At 48.2% G+C, this 23,669-nt stretch overlaps 1 protein-coding gene across 1 annotated transcript in view; it reads left to right on the top strand.

Moving 5' to 3' along the window:
- Positions 1 to 23,669, top strand: part of TCERG1L (transcription elongation regulator 1 like) — a 190,573-nt gene that overhangs the window by 153,620 nt on the left and 13,284 nt on the right. The window contains exon 9 of the mRNA XM_060126594.1: positions 17,124 to 17,259. Coding sequence (XP_059982577.1) covers positions 17,124 to 17,259 — 136 coding nt within the window. The remainder of the gene's footprint in view (positions 1 to 17,123; positions 17,260 to 23,669) is intronic.

The raw sequence follows: 23,669 nt of genomic DNA, 5'->3' as shown, positions 1-23,669 counted from the left end.
TACGGAGTCTGTGCCCTGTGTCATTAGCACATCCTACCTGGGATGGACGCCTCATTGATACCTGTCCATGAGAAGACTGTGTGCACAGTCATTTGTCATGGTATTTTAATTTGTCCTTTCAGACTGAAGCACAAATATTACCTGGCATTTATTTTGTCTCCACAGAAGGATTATAAAACATGAACCCCTGGCTTCTCCTTAGGGTCTCCGGGTGGACAAGCCTGGGTCTCTGCATGTTTGGAGCCGTAGCTGCTGTCTGATTTGAGTTCCTGCCGTGGGCAGGGACGGCCCAGGGGTCAGGTCTCTGAGATTCCTGTCAACACCGGAGCTATTGCATCCCAGCCAATGCTGTATCCGTGATAAAGCAGTTCGGGGACTTCGACAAGGCCATGGGGACATCAGGCAATCAGGGAGGTGACGTGTCAGTTGAGTCTTAAATATTAAGTAGGTTTTTGACAGATTTCTCAAGGGAGCAGAGGACTCTAGGAAGTGGGCACTGGAGGAGATGTGCCTCCTTGCAGATGGCAGGTCTGTCTTCAGCAATCCTTCTGTGTGATCGAGTTAATCCCTATTTATTTTGTGATTATGGTCTGCCGGAGGTTTGTTGCACCTCATCGCAGGGACACAGAGAGACATCGCCAGGCGGGGAGTACATCTCACGTCGACCCACCATCCTCTTCCCAAGACTGGTTATCAAGAATCTTGGCCCATTCTGTACAGCCCCTTGGAGGTATGACTGTGCAGTCAGCTGAGAGTCTTCCGTCGTATCTCCACGTATTTGGCCTCTATTTGTGGTAATTAATGGTTTAGCTCTGTTCAATCTTGCGACGACTTCTGCCGGAAAGCGTGCTCAGCTGGATGTTTGCTGCCCCAGTGATGGGGACGGAGGCTGGTCCTGAAGAGGATGGAGGACGGTGAGAGATTTGCTGTCAGCGCAGGGAGAGGCCACGGAGAAATGAGCGCCGGGGGAAGAGGCAGCTCAGGCAAATTCAAAAGGCCCAGCTGACATGACTTCTAGTAAGGCAAAGAGATCTTCATATGATGGGAGGGGAGACAGAGAGCGGCTATGAGTTTATTCCACAGTCAGACATGGTGCTGGAAAAGGCCCAACACAGTGGAAATGGCTCAATGTGCCCAATGAAGAGATCAGAGTTGATTTGCCCATTTTTAACTTTTTTTTTTTGGCCACACTGCATGGCTCGTGGGTGCTTAGTTCCCCGACCAGGGATCAAGCCCGGGCCCTCGGCAACAGACCACCAGAGAAGTCCCTTTTAACTTTTTAATATGAAAAGTTTCAATATAAAAAATGGAACAGGATATTTAACCCCCAGGTACACATTTCCCAGCTTCAGCAACTATCTCAAGGCCAATGTTCATCTTTAGTTCTCCTGCCCCCTCAACTCAGATGATTTTGAAACAAACTCCAGCTGTCATATAAATTTCATTTGTAAATATATCAGAGCACATAACTAAACAATAAGGATTTTTTTAATGCAACCATCGTCACACCTAAAAAATAAACAACAAATAATAATTCCTTTCTATTATCAAAGAGCCTGCAAGACATTGTTCAGATTTCCTTGACTGTTTTATTTTATTTTACAATTTTATTTTTCAAATCAAGATCTAAATTAAGTTTGTACATAGCCCTCTGTGGCTCTCTCCTAAATCTATTTTAATCTGTAAGTTTCCTTCCTTCTGCCCCAGCTTTTTTTTTTTTTTTTCATTTGTGTTTAAAGAAACCAGAATTTCTTCTCAACTGTGGAGTTTCCCATAGTCTGGACCTTGACCCACTGGTAGCACTGAATCTCCGTGGTGTGCTTTGACTGCTTCTCCTGGCCCTAGTAAGTTCTGTAACTCTGTAGTCAGACCAGGAGGCTGTATCAGTTCAAGTTTGATTACTGTCTGGGGAAGGATTCTTCATGGTAGTGTTCAGTTCCTTCTGTCGAGAGGCATGTGATGTCTGGTAGTCTGTCTTTTGTGATGTGAGCAGGTGACTTGTCCAGATCCTCTATTTCTAGAAGGACTTTTTCGTGCTAATATTTTAATTATATTATTTCGTTTGCATTTATTACCTTAACTACTTTTATAAAGAAAAACATACCCTCATAAACCACTTGGTTCCACTGAGGTATAGTTCAAACAGAAAAAGCAGGGTAGATGCTCGGTTCCTTCCTTTAATACTGGTTTTCAAAATACCGTGTCAGCTCTCTAGCAAGAGCATCCTCCAATGATGACAAATTTATTATGAATCCCTAGACTGACACATAGTTGATGTGTTTCAATCCATCTTAGGTTTTAATTTTAGCCTTTAAATGACACAGTATGTCTCTATCTTGGTGATTCTTGGGTAATTGTCCCAGGTATGATGTGCACCTTTTCAAAGTGTAGGTGTGCATCTTTTCTATATAAAGGTATTTTTTTGAATTACATTTTAGTATTCGTTCTATTTCATTGCTTTGAGTTTCCACGTCGGCAGCTCCAAGTATGCTGTTTGGTTCTTCTCTTTTCTTCTGCTGTGTCACTTTGTTTTGCATCCTTCTTATGTATTTTCTTGTTGTTTTTTGATTTTCCTCTCCTCAGCTTCTGTTAGTCTTAAGGCATTACCTGTGTGGCATTTATTCTACTCAAGTTTGTGCGACTTCTGGTTTATTCTTCATTTCTGAAGTGTTTTTTTTCCTTTTTTATTTCTAATTTCTTGGATCTCTGAGACGTCTTTTCAGACCTCTCTTTGGTCCAATAGCCTTTCTTTCCCTGAATTTGTCTGATATATGCTGCTACTTTTTGGCATCCACCGTTTGCTTTGAAAACTTCAGCTCATTTTCAGAGTCAGTTAAGATTTCGTCAGAGTCTCGGGCTGTCTTCCTGGCTCTTTTGCCTGCGGGAATATGCCTGAGGGAATATGACACGAATACCTCTCAGCTGGACTTTTCATCGCTCAGAGTCTGGTAACAGAGCCCCTAAAATACAGCCTTGGGGACACGTCCAAGGTCAAATGCACGAACTGGGTGACAAGCATGGACCAAAGGGCGCAGCCTCACGTGCAAACCTGCGTGAAGCTCGTGATGTCAGCAGGTCAGAGCGTCTGTAAAGCAGCAAGGGGAATGCACGGTACTAACAGCCCCGAGAGCCTCTGCAGGGGACGCGGGGTCTCTGTGCACGCGCTGCACCTGTCAACTCCATCCTTCCCCGCAGGCAGCAGCAGCATCTTGTGCGCCGCCTAGAATAATGAAAGAGCTGGAAAAGCACACCAAGGAAACAGGCATTCAGGAATCGTTTCATGTCCAGGAAACGTTTGGGAAGATGTGGGCTGGCGAACCTCAGCCCCCCGGAGTCTTGAGGATGAATAACCACGTGCTCCAGACGCAGGCCACGGTAGGGACCCCACGTCAGCTGTCCGAGCCGACCCTGGACCTCACACCTGGGGGCGTCGCTGGCCGAGCAGTCCAAGGAGCAGAGGGCCGAGTCAGGGGTTGGGGCAGCGGGGACCGTAGGACACACCACGCCTAACCTTCCGGGTCTCCCCACTTCACTCGGGTAACAAGCCGTGTCCCCCCACCACCACCGTGGCCCAGGAGACCCCAGGGACCTGTGAGCACTGCCCCTGTGAGCACTCAGGTGCTCCAGCCACGTGGCCTCCTTTTGGCTGCCTCTGGAACATTCCAGATGCTCTGTAGGGCCTTTGCACAGCAGAGCCCTGGTCCCCTTCTCCACATGTGCACGGGCCTCCTTCACTCTCTGGGATGTGCTCCCAGGCACCCTTTTCTGGAGGCAGCCCTGACCCCCAGGGTCCCGCCTGCCCCCATGATGGCCCCTATCCCACCCGCATCTGGGTTTTTTTGTGTTAAACTTCCTAGTCAGGTAACATCTCTGAATACCCCACCTAGCTGCACACTTAGTAGGTTGATTAGTTATTACTCTCTGCCCCTCTCTCACATAGGTGAGCCTGGGGCTGTGGGGGGCCTGTGTCCATCCTACAAGTGTGCCCCTCGGGAGCTCTTCCAGGGCAGGGAGATTAGCTGAGCCCTACAGCCAAGCCGGCGTCACTGGGGTCACCGATGAGGGAACGGTGGCGCCCGGGAGCCGTGCCGGCTGCCCTGGCTGACGAGGGCCACACCGCTGCACAGGGTTGATACAAACGGAGCTGCCGCTCCTCCTGACAGCACTGCTCTGGCCCGAACCCCTGGAGTGAGTGCAGACCCCCAGGTCAAGGGCTCAGTCCCAACAAGACCCCCCCCACTTTAGATGTCAGTGGAAAGTGGAGTCCCCTGGCCGTGCCCACCTCTGGCTCACTTGGCTGTAAATTCAGGGGTTCCCGTGACCGCTCTGCAGGTTTGATGATTCTCTAGAATGACTCACAGAACTCAGGAGAGCGCTATGCTTAGGGTGACGGTTTTGTTATAAAGGGTACAGCTCAGGAACAGCCAAAGGGAATAGGAGCAGGGGGTGAGGTCCAGGAGGGGCCCGAGCACAGGAGCTGCCGTCCCCGTGGAGTCGCAGTGTGCGCCTGCCAGCCCCTCCCTTTACACGGATATGCGATCCCGCCTGGACGATCCCCAGCCCCATTCTGCAGAGTTTACATCCGGTGTCACGATGCAGGCATGAGCGCTTCAATCACTGGCTGTGTGAATGAACTCAGTCGCCAGCCCCCTGCCCTTCCTCAGGTGGGGGGCGTGAGGCTGAAAGTTCCAACCCGCTAGTCACAGGGTGGGCCACCCCTCCTTTGAAAGCATCTCAGGCCCACTCTGCATTGCCTTGCTGGCATCAACTCAGGTGTGGCCAAAAGGGCTCCTTTCATTCAGCAGTTTTCACACCTTTTTGAAGCTCTGCGCCAGGAACGGGGATAAAGACCAGGTACATTCTTCGTTGTCTCATAGGACCATCCTTGCAAGGACACCGCTCAGCTCACCCGCCCTGGGGGCTGGCGGCTTGTGGCCCCCAGCGGTCACTGTTTATGGACAGCTGGTGGGTTAAGCAGGAAGGCATCCCTAGCAGGGAGGGAGCAGCCTAGGGGCAGGGAGGGAGGAAGTGTGGGTTGGCACAAAACCCAAGTCACTAGTGGCCCTCCTTACCCGGGGCTGCACAGCCTCGGAGGTCACCATGGGCCGGCCACCAGCAGGGACCCCAGACGGTGGCCATGGCAGGAGCAGACACAGACTGTGCAGGAGGCAGACCAGGGCCCCCCTGACCTCTGGGCGCAGTGGCCGCCCTGTCCCCGCTCATCACCAGCAGGAAAGCATGGATTGGACCAAGAGACAGGAGGCTCGCTTATTACATTTATAAGAACTGCAAAATTGGGAGACAGAGCTAATAAATTGATGGCAGAATCAAGATGTTTAAATATTTCAACAGAACTGAAGAACAGGATCGCATTTGCGTCACAGAACTGCAGTGCCTGGAGACGTGTAAAGAGCATCCTGTCCGAACTATCTGTTTTACCAAAAAAAAAAAAAAAAAAAAGGTCCAGAGCGCTCCCATCATTTGCCCGAGGTTTTGCAGCAAGACGTCCCCACCTGGGAAGCGTCTTCAACCCCACCAGCCACATTTGGTTTTTCCTCCAGAACCAGGTGATGCTCAGATGTCAGCGGTGTCTTTACAGAAGATGGAATCACCAGGGCTGCAGTCACCCATCTCAGCCTGAGTCGGCATTTATTTCTCTTCCCATCTCAAGTTCTGCGTTCAGGCAATGGTCAAATCAAAAACCTTCTATTTCTTCAAAGTCTCTCATAGTATTAGGAGGGAAGGACAGAAGGAAGAAGGAGAGAGGGAAGGAAGGAAGAAAGGGAAGAAGAGAGGGAAAGAGGGAGGGAGGGAGGGAGGGAGGCACCCGCTGAGTGAGGGGCTGCCCTGAGGGAGTGGCCTGGATTACTTCATTGAATTCTCACAACGACCCTACCAGGTGGGCACTGTTGATGCCCCACGTGAGGACATGAAGGTGTGCAGTTTGCCCCAGTTGTCTCTGTATGCATTCCGCTCTGTACTCTGAGCTCCTGCCCATCTGGGTGGTGGGATGATGATGACACGTGTGTATACAGTTGTCCCCCCCTACCTGAGTGTTTGCTTTCTGCAGTTTCTGCTAATCTGTGGTCAAACAAGGTCCAAAAATATTAAGTGGAAGATTCCTGAAATAAACATCTCATGTGTTTTAAATCACATGCCATTCTGAGTAACGTGAAATCTCATACCGTCAGCTCCATCCTGCCCGGGACATGAATCATCCTTCTGTCCAGCCTGTCCCATCTGGTCGTCACTTGGTAGCCATCTCGATTGTCCGACCCACAGTCACAGTGTCACAGTGCTTGTGTTCAAGTGACCTTGATTTTTCTTAATAACTGCCCCAAAGCATAAGAGTAGTGATGCTGGCAATTCGGATAGCAATTCAGATCTACCAAAGAGAAGCCAGAAAGTGCTTCCTGTAAGTGAAAAGGTGAAAGTTCTTGACTTAATAAGGAAAGAAAAAAAATTGTGTGATAAAGTTGCTAAGATCTCTGGTCAGAATGAATCTTCCATCCATGAAATTGTGAAGAAGGAAAAAGGGAATTCATGCTAGTTTTCCTATTACACCTCACACTGCAATACTTCTGGCCACAGTGCACGATGAGCTCAAGTTAAGATGGAAAAGGCATTGAGTTTGTATAAGACATTTTGAGAAGGAGAGACCACATTCACATAATTTTATTACAGTATATTGTCATCATTGTTCTATTTTATTATTGTTGTTAATCTCTTACTGTGCCTAATTTATAAATTAAAGTTTGTCATAGGTATGTCTAGATAGGAAAAAAGCATAACATATATCTATATCTTTAGGATTCAATACTAGCCAATGTTTCAGGCGTCTGCCGGGGGTCTAGGAACATACCCCTCGTGGATAAGGGGCCACAACTGTATTGATACTTGAGTCAACTGGGGGGCCTCAAACTTGCTGAGAAATATACCTCCCCAGTGTGCACCTGCTGAAACAACAGTGCAGTCTTCTGTATCAATCTCTCCCTTCCCTCTCTCGCCCTCCCCTCCCTCCCTCCCTCCCTCCCTCCCTCCCTTCCTTCCTTCCTTCCTTCTCTCTCTCTCACCACCTCCCCTCATAGACTGGACAATAAAAAAAAAACACTTTCCTTTGAACTGTAACAGGCAGCTCGTCAGTGGCTATAATTTCTTTGCCAGGGTGACCATTCCGACCCCAGGATGGCTCCGTGGAAAGATTCAGGAGGCGGAAGGAGGTGTGTCTGTGTGTCGGAGAGGTGGCCTCTGGACAGGTAGCAGATGTGCCAGGTCCAGAGGCCTGAGTCCCCTCAGCCCCAGATAAACTAATGCAAGTTTGTTGTTCGTAAAAGTACTCGCTGTGTCTAGAATCCAGTTGCACTGCATGTGGTCTAGTGCGTTGGACAGAATAATGTGCTGCACTGTGCACACGGGCAGAATCCGAAAACCCTGGCCCCACAGATCACCCACATGGGACAGACACGCGTGTGCACATGCACACCCGTCGCTAGGGGTTCAGCTGGATAAGGTCAGTGGCAGTTAGAGGACTGGGGGAGGGGCAGTGCAGGGTGTGTTTGGGGGCAGAGCTCCAGGAGGGTGTGGCCACCATGATGTCTCCAAGAAGGGGACAAGGTGCACGGGACATGAGGCCCCTCAGAGTGAAGAGACCCCAGCACTGCAGCTGTTCCCAGCCCCCCACAGCCAGCAAGGCTTGGGTACCCAACTGTGCCCCAGGGGATGCTGCCTCTCACCGTCCATACAGTTTTGGATTGAGCTAGCTTTTATTTTAAGTATTAGAATTTACTCTTTTTTTTAAACATCTTTATTGGACTATAATTGCTTTACAATGGTGTGGTAGTTTCTGCTGTATACAAAGTGAACCAGTTATACATACACATATATCCCCATATCTCCTCCCTGTTGCGCCTCCCTCCCTCCCACCCTCCCTATCCCACCTCTCTAGGTGGTCACAAAGCACCGAGCTTCATCTCCCTGTGCTATGTGGCTGCTTCCCACTAGCTATCCATTTTACATTTGGTAGTGTATATATGTCCATGCCACTCTCTCACTTCGTCCCAGCTTACCTTTCCCCCTCCCCGTGTCCTCAAGTCCATTCTCTAGTAGGTCTGAGTTTTTATTCCCATCTTGCCCCTAGGTTCTTCATGACCTATTTTTTTTTTAGATTCCATACGTATGTGTTAGCATACGGTATTTGTTTTTCTCTTTATGACTTACTTCGCTCTGTATGACAGACTCTATGTCCATCCACCTCACTACAAAAAACTCAATTTCATTTCTTTTTATGGCTGAGTAATATTCCATTGTATATATATATGTGCCACATCTTCATTATCCATTCATCTGCTGATGGACACTTAGGTTGTTTCCATGGCTATTGTAAATAGAGCTGCAATGAACATTGTGGTACATGACTCTTTTTGAATTATGGTTTTCTCAGGGTATATGCCTAGTAGTGGGATTGCTGGATCGTATGGTAGTTCTATTTTTAGTTTTTTAAGGAACCTCCATACTGTTCTCCATAGTAGCTGTATCAATTTACATTCCCACCAACAGTGCAAGAGGATTCCCTTTTCTCCACACCCTCTCCAGCATTTATTGTTTGTAGATTTTTAGATGATGGCCATTCTGACTGGTGTGAGGTGATCGCTCATTGTAGTTTTGATTTGCATTTCTCTGATGATTAGTGATGTTGACCATTCTTTCATATGTTTGTTGGCAATCTGTATATCTTCTTTGGAGAAAGGTCTATTTAGGTCTTCTGCCCATTTTTGGACTAGAATCTTTGTTTTTTTGATATTGAGCTGTATGAGCTGCTTGTAAATTTTGGAGATTAATCCTTTGTCAGTTGCTTCATTTGCAAATATTTTCTCCCATTCTGAGGGTTGTCTTTTCTTCTTGTTTATGGTTTCCTTTGCTGTGCGAAAGCTTTTACGTTTCATTAGGTCCCATTTATTTTTGTTTTTATTTCCATTTCTCTAGGAGGTGGGTCAAAAAGGATCTTGCTGGATTTATGTCATAGAGTGTTCTGCCTACGTTTTCCTCTAAGAGTTTGATAGTGTCTGACCTTACATTTAGGTCTTTAATCCATTTTGAGATTATTTTTGTGTATTGTGTTAGGGAATATTCTAATTTCATTTTTTTACATGTAGCTGTCCAGTTTTCCCAGCACCACTTCTTGAAGAGGCTGTCTTTTCTCCATTGTATATTCTTGCCTCCTTTATCAAAGATAAGGTGACCATATGTGCATGGGTTTATCTCTGGGCTTTCTATCCTGTTCCATTGATCTACATTTCTGTTTTTGTGCCAGTGTCATACTGTCTTGATTACTGTAGCTTTGTAGTATAGTCTGAGGTCAGGGAGCCTGATTCATCCAGTTCTGTTTTTCTTTCTCAAGATTGCTTTGGCTGTTTGGGGTCTTTTGTGTTTCCATACAAATTGTGAAATTGTTTGTTGTAGTTCTGTGAAAAATGCCAGTGGTAGTTTGATAGGGATTGCAATTAATCTGTAGATTGCTTTGTGTAGTATAGTCATTTTCACAATGTTGATTCTTCCCATCCAAGAACATGGTATATCTCTCCATCTATTTGTATCATCTTTAATTTCTTTCATCAGTGTCTTATAATTTTCTGCATACAGGTCTTTTGTCTCCTTAGGTAGGTTTATTCCTAGGTATTTTATTCTTTTTGTTGCAGCGGTAAATGGGAGTGTTTTCTTATTTTCACTTTCAGATTTTTCATCATTAGTGTATAGGAATGCTAGAGACTTCTGTGCATTAATTTTGTATCCTGCTACTTTACCAAATTCTTTGATTAGCTCTAGAAGTTTTCTGGTAGCTTCTTTAGGATTCTCTGTGTATAGTATCATGTCATCTGCAAACAGTGACAGCTTTACTTCTTCTTTTCCAGTTTGGATTCCTTTTATTTCTTTTTCTTCTCCGATTGCTGTGGCTAAAACTTCCAAAACTGTGTTGAATAATAGTGGTGAGAGTGGGCAGCCTTGTCTTGTTCCTGACCTTAGTGGAAATGGTTTCAGTTTTTCACCATTGAGGATGATGTTGGCTGTGGGTTTGTCATATATGGCCTTTATTATGTTGAGGTAAGTTCCCTCTATGCCTACTTTCTGGAGGGTTTTAATCATAAATGGGCACTGAATTTTGTCGAAAGATTTCTCTGCATCTATTGAGATGATCATATGGTTTTTCTACTTCAGTTTGTTAATATGGTGTATCACATTGATTGATTTGTGTATATTGAAGAATCCTTGTATTCCTGGGATAAACCCCACTTGATCATGGTGTATGATCCTTTTAATGTGCCGTTGGATTCTGTTTGCTAGTATTGTGTTGAGGATTTTTTCATCTATGTTCATCAGTGATATTGGCCTGTAGTTTTCTTTCTTTGTGACATCTTTGTGTGGTTGTGGTATCAGGGTGATGGTGGCCTCGTAGAATGAGTTTGGGAGTGTTCCTCCCTCTGCTATATTTTGGAAGAGTTTGAGAAGAATAGGTGTTAGCTCTTCTCTAAATGTTTGATAGAATTTGCCTGTGAAGCCATTTGGTCCTGGGCTTTTGTTTGTTGGAAGATTTTTAATCACAGTTTCAATTTCAGTGCTTGTGATTGATCTGTTCATATTTTCTATTTCTTCCTGGTTCAGTCTGGGAAGTTGTGCATTTCTAAGAATTTGTCTATTTCTTCCAGGTTGTCCATTTTATTGGCATATAGTTGCTTGTAGTAATCTCTTGTGATCCTTTGTATTTCTGCAGTGTCGGTTGTTACTTCTCCTTTTTCATTTCTAATTCTATTGCTCTGTGTCTTCTCCCTTTTTTCTTGATGAGTCTGGCTAGTGGTTTATCAATTTTGTTTATCTTCTCAAAGAACCAGCTTTTAGTTTTATTGATCTTTGCTATTGTTTCCTTCATTTCTTTTTCATTTATTTCAATCTTTATGATTTCTTTCCTTCTGCTAACTTAGGGGTTTTTTTTGTTCTTTCGCTAATGGCTTTAGGTGTAAGGTTAGGTTGTTTATTTGAGATGTTTCTTGTTTCTTAAGGTAGGATTGTATTGCTATAAACTTCCCTCTTAGAACTGCTTTTGCTGCATCCCATAGGTTTTGGGTAGTCGTGTTTTCATTGTCATTTGTTTCTAGGTATTTTTTGATTTCTTCAGTGATCTCTTGGTTATTAAGTAGTGTATTGTTTAGCCTCCATGTGTTTGTAGTGTTTACAGATTTTTTCTTGTAATTGATATGTAGTCTCATAGCGTTGTGGTCAGAAAAGATACTTGATATGATTTCAATTTTCTTAAATTTACCAAGGCTTGATTTGTGACCCAGGATATGATCTATCCTGGAGAATGTTCCATGAGCACTTGAGAATAAAGTGTATTCTGTTGTTTTTGGATGGTATGTCCTCTAAATATCAATTAAGTCCATCTTGTTTAATGCGTCATTTAACGCTGTGTTTCCTTATTTATTTTCATTTTGAATGATCTGTCCATTGGTGAAAGTTGGGTGTTAAAATCCCCCACTATGATTGTGTTACTGTCGATTTCCCCTTTATGGCTGTTAGTATTTGCCTTATGTATTGAGGTGCTCCTATGTTGGGTGCATAAATATTTACAATTGTTACATCTTCTTCTTGGATTGATCCCTTGCTCATTATGTAGTGTCCTTCTTGGTGTCTTGTAATAGTCTTTGTTTTGTCTGATATGAGAATTGCTACTCCAGCTTTCTTTTGATTTCCATTTGCATGGAATATCTTTTTCCATCCCCTCACTTTCAGTCTGTGGGTGTCCCTAGGTCTGAAGTAGGTCTCTTGTAGACAGCATATATACAGGTCTTGTTTTTGTATCCATTCAGCCAATCTGTGTCTTTTGGTGGGAGCATTTAGTCCATTCACATTTAAGGTAATTATCGATATGTATGTTCCTATTACCATTTTCTTAATTGTTTTGGGTTTGTTATTGTAGGTCTTTTCCTTCTCTTGTGTTTCCTGCCTAGAGAAGTTCCTTTAGCATTTGTTGTAAAGTTGGTTTGGTGGTGCTGAATTCTCTTAGCTTTTGCTTGTCTGTAAAGGTTTTAATTTCTCCATCAAATCTGAATGAGATCCTTGCTGGGTAGAGTAATCTTGGTTGTAGGTTTTTCCTTTTCATCACTTTAAATATGTCCTGCCACTCCCTTCTGGCTTGCAGAGTTTCTGCTGAAAGATAAGCTGTTAACCTTATGGGGATTCCCTTGTATGTTATTTGCTGTTTTTCCCTTACTGCTTTTAATATTTTTTCTTTGTATTTAATTTTTGATAGTTTGATTAATATGTGTCTTGGCATGTTTCTCCTTGGATTTATCCTGTATGGGACTCTCTGTGCTTCCTGGAATTGATTAACTATTTCCTTTCCCATATTAGGGAAGTTTTCAACGATAATCTCTTCAAATATTTTCTCAGTCCCTTTCTTTTTCTCTTCTTCTTCTGGGACCCCTATAATTTGAATGTTGGTACATTTAATGTTGTCCCAGAGGTCTCTGAGACTGTCCTCGATTCTTTTCATTCTTTTTCCCTTATTGTGCTCTGCAGTAGTTATATTTCCGCTATTTTATCTTCCAGGTCACTTATCCGTTCTTCTGCCTCAGTTTTTCTGCTATTGATCCCTTCTAGAGAATTTTTAATTTCATTTATTGTGTTGTTCATCGTTGTTTGTTTGCCTTTTAGTTCTTCTAGATCCTTGTTAAACGTTTCTTGTATTTTCTCCATTCTATTTCCAAGATTTTGGATCATCTTTACTATCATTATTCTGAATTCTTTTTCAGGTAGACTGCCTATTTCCTCTTCATTTGTTAGGTCTGGTGGGTTTTTATCTTGTTCCTTTATCTGCTGTGTGTTTCTCTGTCTTCTCATTTTGCTTGACTTATTGTGTTTGGGGTCTCCTTTTTGCAGACTGCAGGTTCGTAGTTCCCATTGTCTTTGGTGTCTGCCCCCAGTGGCTTAGGTTGGTTCAGTGGGTTGTGTAGGCTTCCTTGTGGAGGGGACTAGTGCCTGTGTTCTGGTGGATGAGGCTAGATCTTGTCTTTCTGGTGGGCAGGTCCATGTCTGGTGGTGTGTTTAGGGGTGTCTGTGACCTTATTATGATTTTAGGCAGCCTCTCTGCTCATGGGTGGGGTTGTGTTCCTGTCTTGCTTTTTGTTTGGCATAGGTTGTCCAGCACTGTAGCTTGCTGGTCGTTGAGTGGAGCTGGGTCTTGACGTTGAGATGGAGATCTCTGGGAGATTTTCGCCATTTGTTATTACAAGCTGGGAGGTCTCTGGTGGACCAATGTCCTGAACCTGGTTCTCCCACCTCAGAAGCACAGCCCTGATGTCTGGCTGGAGCACCAAGAGCCTGTCATCCACACAGCTCAGAATAAAAGGGAGAAAAAAAGAAAGGAAAAGATAAAATAAAATGAAATGAAATAAAGTTATTAAAATAAAAAATAAAACGTAATTATTAAAAAAAAATTGAAAAGTAATACAAAAAGAAAGAAAGAAGAGAGCGACTATACCAAAAAACAAATCCACCAATGTAAACAAGCGCTAAAAACTATACTAAAAAAAAAAGGAAAAAAAATGGACAGACAGAACCCTAGGACAAATGGTAAAAGCAAAGCTATACAGACAAAATCACACACAGAAGCATACACATACACAGTCACAAAAAGAGGAAAAGGGGAAAAAATCATAAATCTTGCTCTCAAAGTCCACCTCCTCAATTTGGGATGATTCGTTGTCTATTCAGGTATTCCACAGGTGCAGGGCACGTCAAGTTGATTGTGGAGCTTTAATCCGCTGCTTCTGAGGCTGCTGGGAGAGATTTCCCTTTCTCTTCTTTGTTCTCACAGCTCCTGGAGTTCAGCTTTGGATTTGGCCCCGCCTCTGCGTGTAGGTCGCCGGAGGGCGTCTGTTCTTCGCTCAGACAGGACAGGGTTAAAGGAGCCGCTGCTTCGGGGGCTCTGGCTCACTCAGGCCGGGGGGAGGGAGGGGTGCGGATGCGGGGCGAGCCTGCGGCGGCAGAGGCCGGTGTGACGTTGCACCAGCCTGAGGCGCGCCGTGCGTTCTCCCTGGGATGTTGTCCCTGGATCCCGGGACACTGGCAGTGGCGGGCTGCACAGGCTCCCCGGAAGGGGGGTGTGGAGAGTGACCTGTGCTCGCACACAGGCTTCTCGGTGGCAGCAGCAGCCTTAGCGTCTCATGCCCGTCTCTGGGGTCCGCGCTGTTAGCCGTGGCTCGTGCCCGTCTCTGGAGCTCCTTTAAGCAGCGCTCTTAATCCCCTCTCCTCGTGCACCAGGAAACAAAGAGGCAAGAAAACTTTTCCCCGCACTCCCTCCCGGCTAGCCGTGGCGCACTAACCCCTGCAGGTTGTGTTCACGCCGCCAACCCCAGTCCTCTCCCTGCGCTCCAACCGAAGCCCGAGCCTCAGCTCCCAGCCCCCCACCAACCCCAGCGGGGGAGCAGAGAAGCTCTCGGGCTGGTGAGTGCCGGTCGGCCCTGATCCTCTGTGCGGGAATCTCCCCGCTTTGCCCTCCGCAGCCCTGTTGCTGTGCTCTCCTCCGCGGCTCCGAAGCTCCCCCCTCCGCCTCCCGCAGTCTCCGCCCGCGAAGGGGCTTCCTAGTGTGTGGAAACCTTTCCTCCTTCACAGCTCCCTCCCACTGGTGCAGGTCCCGTCCCTATTCTTTTGTCTCTGTTTATTCTTTTTTCTTTTGCCCTACCCAGGTACGTGGGGAGTTTCTTGCCTTTTGGGAGGTCTGAGGTCTTCTGCCAGCGTTCAGTAGGTGTTCTGTAGGAGTTGTTCCACGTGTAGATGTATTTCTGGTGTATCTGTTGGGAGGAAGCTGATCTCCGCGTCTTATTCTTCCGCCATCTTGAAGCTCCTCCCAGAATTTACTTTTTGTACCAAAATATTTCAGCCATAAGAATATTGAAAATATATTTAGCAAGTTTTCATTTGCTTTTGATTAATTCTAATTGAACTGATAGCTTTGCAGTCTGGAAGGTGCCCAGTGGTTCCGAACACAATATTTTGTGGAATAAGCTATAATCCGTGATCATTGCCACACTCACAACGTTTCTGTTAATCTTATTTCAAGTTACAACAATGCGAGACTTGTTTCCACACTTCTATTTTTAACTAATGAAAATTTATTACAAAGAAATCCTAATTATACCCTTTGGAGTGTGATTCAATGGCAAATCCACTGGTAATTTTCTTTTTTCAAAATTCCGCATAATTGCATAAGAAGCTAAGAATGTAAGTTCTCCTGCAATAGTTGGTCTTTAAATAAGATTCCCTAATGGGCTGAGCAAGCAGGTTTTCTTCTTTGCACATTTTGTATGAGGTTTGATTAACCCACGTTATAACCCTGATGCGTGAAAACCCTTGCTAGACGTAGCACATGGGATACCACGTTCTCATCATGTCCCCAAATTGGTGACCTGCATATTTTCACAGCACCCTGGACAGAGGTGGGAAAGCTGCAGATTTGGTGGGCGTCAGGAGGTGGGGCTGCCCTGGTTGAGTCGTTAAGTGACTGTGTGAGCTGAACGGGCCGTCTCCTTCTCCCGAAATGCGGGAGTGCAAATGTGCCCAGATCCTGTGCACCACTGCCCTCTGTCCCTATGTGCCGGAGCGCCTTCCCAGTGGTGACAACCCCAGATGTCTCCAGACACTCTGCCCAAGTCCCCCGGGAACAAACCCCCCGGCCTGAGCCCTGATCTTGACCTACATCAGAAAACCCGGATGTGCGTGGCGTGAGCACCTTCAACCCTGCAATTCCCGGGTTGAGGCTGGTTTTGCCAAGAGGGGGGGAAGCGCCAGGCTTTTGATGTGTGTGTGCCCTGCTGTTTGGGACCTCCAAGCACTTAGGACGCTGTCGCGGATGCAGGAGACACGAGGTCCCGGTGCTTCCCAGCGGGCTGCTCTTCAGGCTTGACAGCCTCGCTTGACCTGAGCGCATATCAGAAAGGTGGCCTCAGGATCAGGTTTGCACCAGCCTATTGAAGTCTCTGCCCAAGGGCCCAGGTCCTGGGGGGGGGGGTGCAGAGCTAGGCCAGGAGGAGGCCCCTCAGAGGGGTCTGGGTGTCTAAGCAGGGCTGCTGTCTAGGCGGTGGAGGTCCAGTCTGTGCATCCTGGCTGAGAACAGGCTGCCTGGGAGGAGACCGGGGGTGGGACTGGGCAGACCCCGCTCCCAGGTTGGGGAGCGAGACGGACAGGAGTGGGGGTAACACGTCTGCATTTGGCCAGATGACTTCTTCCAGCAGCAAACGTCAAGGTGCTTTAGAAGGAGGTTTCCAGATGCTTTCAGAAGAAGGTGTAGAACCATAAAGAGATCCATCAAATGGCCAGTTAAATAGAAGTATGCAAGTGGCCGAGCCGGTGCCTCGTAAAAGCAGGCTCTCTCCTTCCTCCCCGCCGCCCTGCCTGGCCCCTGCCCTGGGCCCGCGGCGGGCCCCCTCCTCCCTGCCCCTTGTGTCCGCGCCGTGGCTGCGGCCACCCCTGTGGGGGGGGACTGACCGGCTGTGGGCTCACGTTGCCCAGCTGTCCCCGTCCCTGTGCAGATCGCCCAGGCGGCATCCCGTCTCCCCTGTCACTGAAATGTCCCTCGCAGGTTAGACGTCGGGACAATGTTTTCTGTCCCCTGAGTGTGGCTAGAATAGTCTCCCCGTAAATGTCTTCCATGCATTTATCCGAAATGAAACAGTATCTAAAAACAAAAGCGGAACCAGGTTGAAGCTCCACCGCTCGCTCCGTTCCCTCGGGTGACGACCAGTCTCTGGCGGTGAAACGGTGAGGGACTCACAGCCTCCTTCCTGGTGGCCCAGCGGGGCGCCCTCGGCCCTCGGGCTCCCAGCGCTGCCTCCCTCCCGAGAGCGTCCATCCTGTTAGGGCTTCAGTCTCAACTTTCCGCCCCAAAGGCAGCAGAGCTGTTTGCATCCCAAGAGCAAAATCTCTGCTTTGCTGGGCTGACTGTTCCAGGCTTTGCAATGTGTCCAAAGAACCTTTGCCCCTTATGGGGTTACCAGAGGGTTCTGAAAGCTTGCAGTGAGAAGCAGTTGGGTCTCCAAGGTCACGCTTGACTCTCTGTGTCTTGTGCCCTGAAGGACGGAAGGCCACGTGAGTCCCGGGCCCGAGGAGGTGGAGAGAAAAGACACGGGTGCCAAGACGCCGCCGCCCCAGATCCTTCTGCCCCTGGAGGAGCGGGTGACCCACTTCCGAGACATGCTCCTGGAGAGAGGGGTAAGGATGTCACACGATAGCGCCCCTCAGTGGGAGTGGCTGAGCTACTGTCCCCCAGCCCAAGACCCCTCCCCTTCCTCACCGAGCCCGCAGTCACGCTGCCTGACGTTCAGGGGCCGCGTGATGTGAGGCCAAAGCAGAGGAAAATGGATCCCGCCTCTTGTCCTGAAAGGGGAAGGAGGCTTTGAAGGGGCAGCTGTCGCCACCTGTCCAAGGAGGTGGCTGAGAGGTGAACAGGTGTGGGTCACCTGGAAGGGACGGTCCCCGGGGCCATGTGGAGAAATGACTGGTCTGTGTTGCTGGCCTTCCTGCTGGGGCCCTGCTGGCTTCCGGGGTCCACACCCCCAGAGGGACGAGCCCTCCCCTTCACTGGGGAGGGACTCATACACCCCTGCATCAACCAGCGGGTTTCGTACACCTGGGCTGTCTCAATTGTAGTTGACGTCTGAATCTCATTCTGAATTGAGGAGGAAAAAGCAGTTTATAATTGAATCTCCTCCCAGTGACTGTAGTTCCTGTTTTGGCTTTTGGGCATAAAATGAGCCCGATACAATAGTTTAGCCCAGTTGGATTTCTTCATAAAATGAGACCGAACGCAGAAGGCAGTAATAGGAACCGGCGTGTAATGATAATTATAATGAACCCTGTAAAGGGCCTTGGGAATTCAAAAGCAAATTCCCTCTGCAGTCAGCACCCACCCAAGGCTGCTTCCTGCGCGGCCTCTCCCAGAGCAGGTGCAGCTGGGAACTGAGGCGGGGCGGCCTGGGGAGACCTCCTCTCCCCCAGAGCAGCGGGTCCGAGTAGCGCTGGCATCTGGGCAGGGTGAGGCCCTGGGGCTACAGGGAAGCTCAGCAGTGCCAGTGCTTAAGAATTAGGGGTAAGAAGGAGACTCTCCCAGGCGCCTTCCGTGGGAGACCTCTTTTCCTCTGCACCATGAATTTTAATGCATGCATTGCTCTATCTGTCTAGAGACTCACTCAAAACTAAAATACAGCCCTTGGCACGAGGACCTGGAAGGAAAAGTAGGCTTGCGAGCTTAAAACTGCAATGCAGTGGATTAAGCCTATATTCACCTATATGCCGAGTACCCCAGAAGTGCAAAATGGGAAGGCCGCGAACACACACGCACACTGGAGTGGTCCCTGGTGTAGATGGAGGACGTGTTTTTGTAAAAAGACATAATTTTAAAAACTATATTTACTTGGCTAAAATTTTATTTTTAAAAAAAGACTCCCTCCCCATGCAACTTCCCTTTTTTTTTTTACCAAGACATAGAGATGATTTGATTAAACAAATCCTGCAGGATGAAATAGCCTTGAAACAACTGACTCTCGTGAGAGGTGTGTATGTGTGTGTGTGCGCCTGTGAGTGCACATGCTTGTGTTTGTGTGTGTGGTGTGGGCTCCCTGCCCGACGCAGCGAAGACTCCACGTGGCAGTTGGAACAGGGCTCCGGCCAACCTCTCCCTTCGCCCATTGCTCGGCCCTCGCCCCATTCTCAGCCTTCCCACTTCAACAACAGAGACGTGCAGACAAAGCCAGTGTCACTACCTGGCTAAGGAGAGGAGGCCAGGAACACAGGACGGGGCTCCGAGCTCTGGCCATCCAGCCCCTCTGTTCCTACAGCGGAGAAATGGGTCCAGTGCCCGCGTTCCCTTCTCCAGCCACCCCGGGAGGATTCTGCCAACAGGGCTTTGACTCCATTTAGATGTCGTCACTGCCCCTCGACGGGGTTGCTTATTCTGTGGCTGTCAGTGTCCTCCTGGTCCTGGAGGCTTGTACCCAGTGTCACCACCGGTCACCATCCCTGGTGGCCGCCCTCAGCTGTCTCACAGCCCCCCTCACCCACCTTCCACTCTTGGCACGGGGTCCCTTCCCTGGGAGGCCCTCCCTCCCTCGCCCCCTGGCTGCCCAGCTGACACACGATGCCACACGGCTGCTCTGTGTGCCTCCCACGTCGCCAGGTCACCGTGCTGGCTCGCAGCTCCTGGAGACGGGGGACTCTCCAATGCGCCGTTGGGTTCCCAGGGCCTGGCTCCCAGGAGGCGCTCAATGATTTCCCAGGACTCCCTTCGTGTCCGAGCTCTGGTCTTGCTGCACGTGCCCCGGGCTGGCCCAGCACTGATCCCGGAGTGGGCCCGTGAGCCTGGATAAGGGGGTTTATCTCCTGGAGCAGCTGCCATTTCTGTTTCCTTCTCCCCCACTCGTGTGGCCCCAAAGCATCTGCACGACAGGGCTTATGGCATCACTCGTGTGAATGTGATGAAGCAGATTCCTCTGCCCTCAGAGCCACTGAGAATACGATTCTCTTCTGCAAACCCATTGGGAGGGACACTCCCGAGTTTTGCTGCCACACCTCTTCTGATTGCAAGGACAGCGCAGAAATATTCATAATTCCGAGTATCTGAATGGACCCAGCCAGTCTGTCCCAGTGCAATTAACTGGGAGGCATGGCCCGTCCTCCGTGAGACGTGATGGCCTTGTGAGCATTTGAGAAATACATGCAGCGTCCCCCTCATCAATGTCTAAGTTTTCCACCCCTTTGTTTTGGAACCAACCAGGCCCATCTTCCCGGCACAACATCAGACTAAGCCACGTGGGAGATTAGGGCCGCCGGAGACGCCTCCCTCTCCTTCCCAAGGGTGTGCGTCTCTGACTGTGTCCCAGTGGCCTCAGCTGAGCAGTTTCACTAAGGAGATTTTCAGTGTGTTCTTGTCTCGTTGAGGTGGCTGCTTCCATTCGCCCACCCATTCCATAGGTACTCATGCGTGATCCTCAGCAAAGACACCTGGGAACGGGAGGCACCAGCTGCAGTGCTCTGGGTCTTCTCTGGAGAGAGACTGGGGTGAGCCTAGACCCCTATCTCACCAGGGTTTCAGAAGAAGCCCATATGCTGTTCACGAAGAGAAAAGGCCAACCCGAATGCACACTGATGTCGTAAAGCAAAGCCAGCATTTACGACTTTTGTTGTTTTTGTTTTTGTTTTTTTTTTTGCGGTACGTGGGCCTCTCACTGTTGTGGCCTCTCCCGTCGCGGAGCACAGGCTCCGGACGCGCAGGCTCAGCGGCCATGGCTCACGGGCCCAGCCGCTCCGCGGCATGTGGGATCTTTCCGCACCGGGGCACGAACCCGTGTCCCCTGCATCGGCAGGCAGACTCTCAACCACTGCGCCACCAGGAAAGCCCCATTTATGACTTCTGGACTTTATGAAGTGTGCCGGCAGATTTCATGAGTTACTCACGCTCAAGAGGACTTGACAGCTAAGCCCATCAGATTCCCAGTTGCTTAAAAATGAGGCCGAGAAAGGTCCCTTTTTTCGTAGGTTGGGTGATGAATAGGATTTTTTAATTGCATTTGTTCAGCGCTTCAGCTCAGAAACTCATGTGCTTGTAGAATGATGGCACTAGGTGTGTGGATTTCTAGTAGTTTAAAAAGGGCATGGTTTGGGGCATTCCATGGGGATTATGGCTTGGGGAAGGGGCCTTCGGTTTTGTGGTTTTGAAATATGTAAGTGGAAGGTTTCGTTTTTATATTGTTTCACTAGTATAAACCACAGTAGGGCTTTCTTTAAACTTTGGTCTAGAAAGAGGCAGGATTCGTTGAGTAGCAGAGGATTAATTTAACCCTGTCTATTTAGATAAATGCATTAGAGACATTTTATTGAAGGTGTCTTCCTTCTGCAAAGTATCCCTTGGAAGTGGCTTTCCCAGGCGCCGAGAAAGAAAGACTCTTCCATAACCCTGGACTTTGATTTAGGCCCGCCAGGGTCCGTCTGCGGGTGACCCCCAGCCAGCGGGCAGCCTTGGGGAGACTGACTGGCACAGCGGCCAGCTCTGCAGCTGAGACCCCTGGACTTGCGTCCAAGTCTGTGTTGAAACATGGAACCCACAGGCCGCAGGCCCTCGCCAGCCCAGCCACGGTGGTCTCTCTCTGCGCTGAGAGGCATCCACCATGAGGTTTCTGGTGCAAAGTTGGTCCAAATGAAGGAGAGGTTCTTTACCAGGTGTCCTCCCACCGTCAGGGAAGCTGCATCTTCTCCCATGTGGCAGGAAGACCCCCTCCCTGGTGGGGGATGGCCGGCGCTCCTTCACTCAGATGCAGAAGTGGTGTTGCCTGGAGCTGTAGCAGCACTTGGGCCGAGACATGTGAGGGAGGGTTTCGGTCACCCGCAGTGCAGGTACACATCACAGGCGAGACGGCTCTGGAGGTGAGGTGCCTGAGCTGTAGCTCTGGAGTTGTGGACACCCGCAGGGTGTCTTCCACGAGGTGAATCTTTGCTCCTTGGGAAGTGTATGCGCTTCGTGTTCCGATGGCAGCTCTTCAGAGCCTCACCAGGCACATACAGCTAATAAGACAGAATCGTGCTCTCAGAAGAACACATGCTCATCATAGGAGAGTGGCAACACCCAAAGAATAGAAATACGAAAACCATCACCTGAAGCCCCGCCCCAGTTATTATCATCAATGGGTACATTCCTTCCAGTCTTTCTTTCCAAAAACAGATTTTAAAGGAATAGCAAGAATAAACAGCCCCACCCCAGTTATTATCATCAATGGGTACATTCCTTCCAGTCTTTCTTTCTAAAAGCAGATTTTAAAGGAATAGCAAGAATAAACAGCCCTACCCCAGTTATTATCATCAATGGGTACATTCCTTCCAGTCTTTCTTTCCAAAAACAGATTTTAAAGGAATAGCAAAAATAGGGCTTCCCTGGTGGCGCAGTGGTTGAGAGTCCGCCTGCCGATGCGGGGGGCACGGTTTCGTGCCCCAGTCCGGGAGGATCCCACATGCTGCGGAGCGGCTGGGCCCGTGAGCCATGGCTGCTGAGCCTGCGCGTCCAGAGCCTGTGCTCCGCAACGGGAGAGGCCACAGCAGTGAGAGGCCCGCGTACCGCAAAAGAGAAAAAAAACCAAAGAAATAGCAAAAATAAACATTTGTATTATACAGTATAACCAAGGTTGAACCGTAGTTGAACATGGCTGAACCAAAGTTTTTTAATATAGTCAATTTCATAAGGTTCAACCTGACTTATACATTTGTATACTGTTTTCTCCTTTTACCCATTTTTAAACTATTACTATAAACCTTTGGAAACATTTTTGATGAGGGTATAGTAGTCAATTCATTGTCAGTTCAAAAATCCCTTTTTTCATTTATTTAGTTTATTGCCCAGTTTTGCTAGTTTAAATAATATTCTGGTGACCATATCGATGCCTTGATGTTGGTTTTTTTGTGTGTAGGATTGTTTCCTACACGCTGTCAACATTTGACCTATATTACCAAATTGTTTTGGAAAAAGTCGTTTTCTTACAATGTATTCTCCCAGCGGTGTTTGACCAGCGTGCTCCACCAGCACTGAATAGTAAGAAGTATAAATATTTACTGTTTGTTATTTTTTGAATCTCATTCTTCTTTACCTTTGATTTGGGTTTTCTCTTGGTTTCTATGCTGTGGTTCTTCTTTCCTGAATTAACTCTCATGGCCTTTGGCGATTCAGCTCTGCAGATATTACTGTGGTCACCTCTCTATTAGTGAGTAGATGGCGGTCTAATCATGAAGATGACCTTGGGGGAGTTGTGGACCACCCACTCTAATGCCTGGAAAGGGGTTATAACTGTCCCTAACGTGAAAGAAAAGTAAGCAAAATTAGCTGAGATACGGTGGAATAGCAGTACAAAATTTTATTTATCAAATCAAAATACCAAAAAAAGTGCCAAAATCGGCAAAATACCATGAGTACTAGGAGTTGAGGGTGGGGATCGACACATCCCAGAGTCTGGGGGAAGTACGCAGCCCCTTTCTCACTTCTGGATCACCTGTGGGTCACCTGGCTCACCTGGGCTCAGGGGAACCTTCCACATGCAGCGCTCCACCAGGGAGGGTGGGAGTGGGAGGTAAACCCCCACGCCCCTGCCTTCGGTGGGATGAATTGCAGGCAGATTCCAGCGTGTTCTACATGAGTCTCCATGGTTCCCTGGGGACACGGCGCCCTGCAGCCCCCCAGGGGCCACCTGCCCATTTATGCACCATCCTTGGTTCTTCTCCCTCCACGTGTCAGTGTCCTGCACGCCTGGCATCACCTCCCCAATGCGCCGCCGTCACCCAGGCTCCCTTCTTGCGGCTGCTTCTAGATGACTGTGGAGATGACACCGCCTCCTGTCCAGGATGAGCCAGGAGCACAGTCTTCTCACTTCATCCTGTGCTGTGTCCACCTCAGGCCACCTTTAATTGTCAGGAGCTCCAGAACCAGAAATAGAAGACACAGCTGTGCCTTCCAGGAAATTGGATAAAGAGGGTAATGGCGTGAGTGCTAATTACAAGCAACACGCCATCTGTCATCAGCGGAGCCTACGGGCGGCGTGGAGGACAGAACAGAGGATCAGAGGATGCTGCGCACATCCTCACACGTG

Source organism: Lagenorhynchus albirostris, chromosome 16, assembly GCF_949774975.1.
Source record: "Lagenorhynchus albirostris chromosome 16, mLagAlb1.1, whole genome shotgun sequence".
Lineage (NCBI taxonomy): Eukaryota > Metazoa > Chordata > Mammalia > Artiodactyla > Delphinidae > Lagenorhynchus > Lagenorhynchus albirostris.
This window is presented reverse-complemented; position numbering and strand designations above follow the sequence as displayed.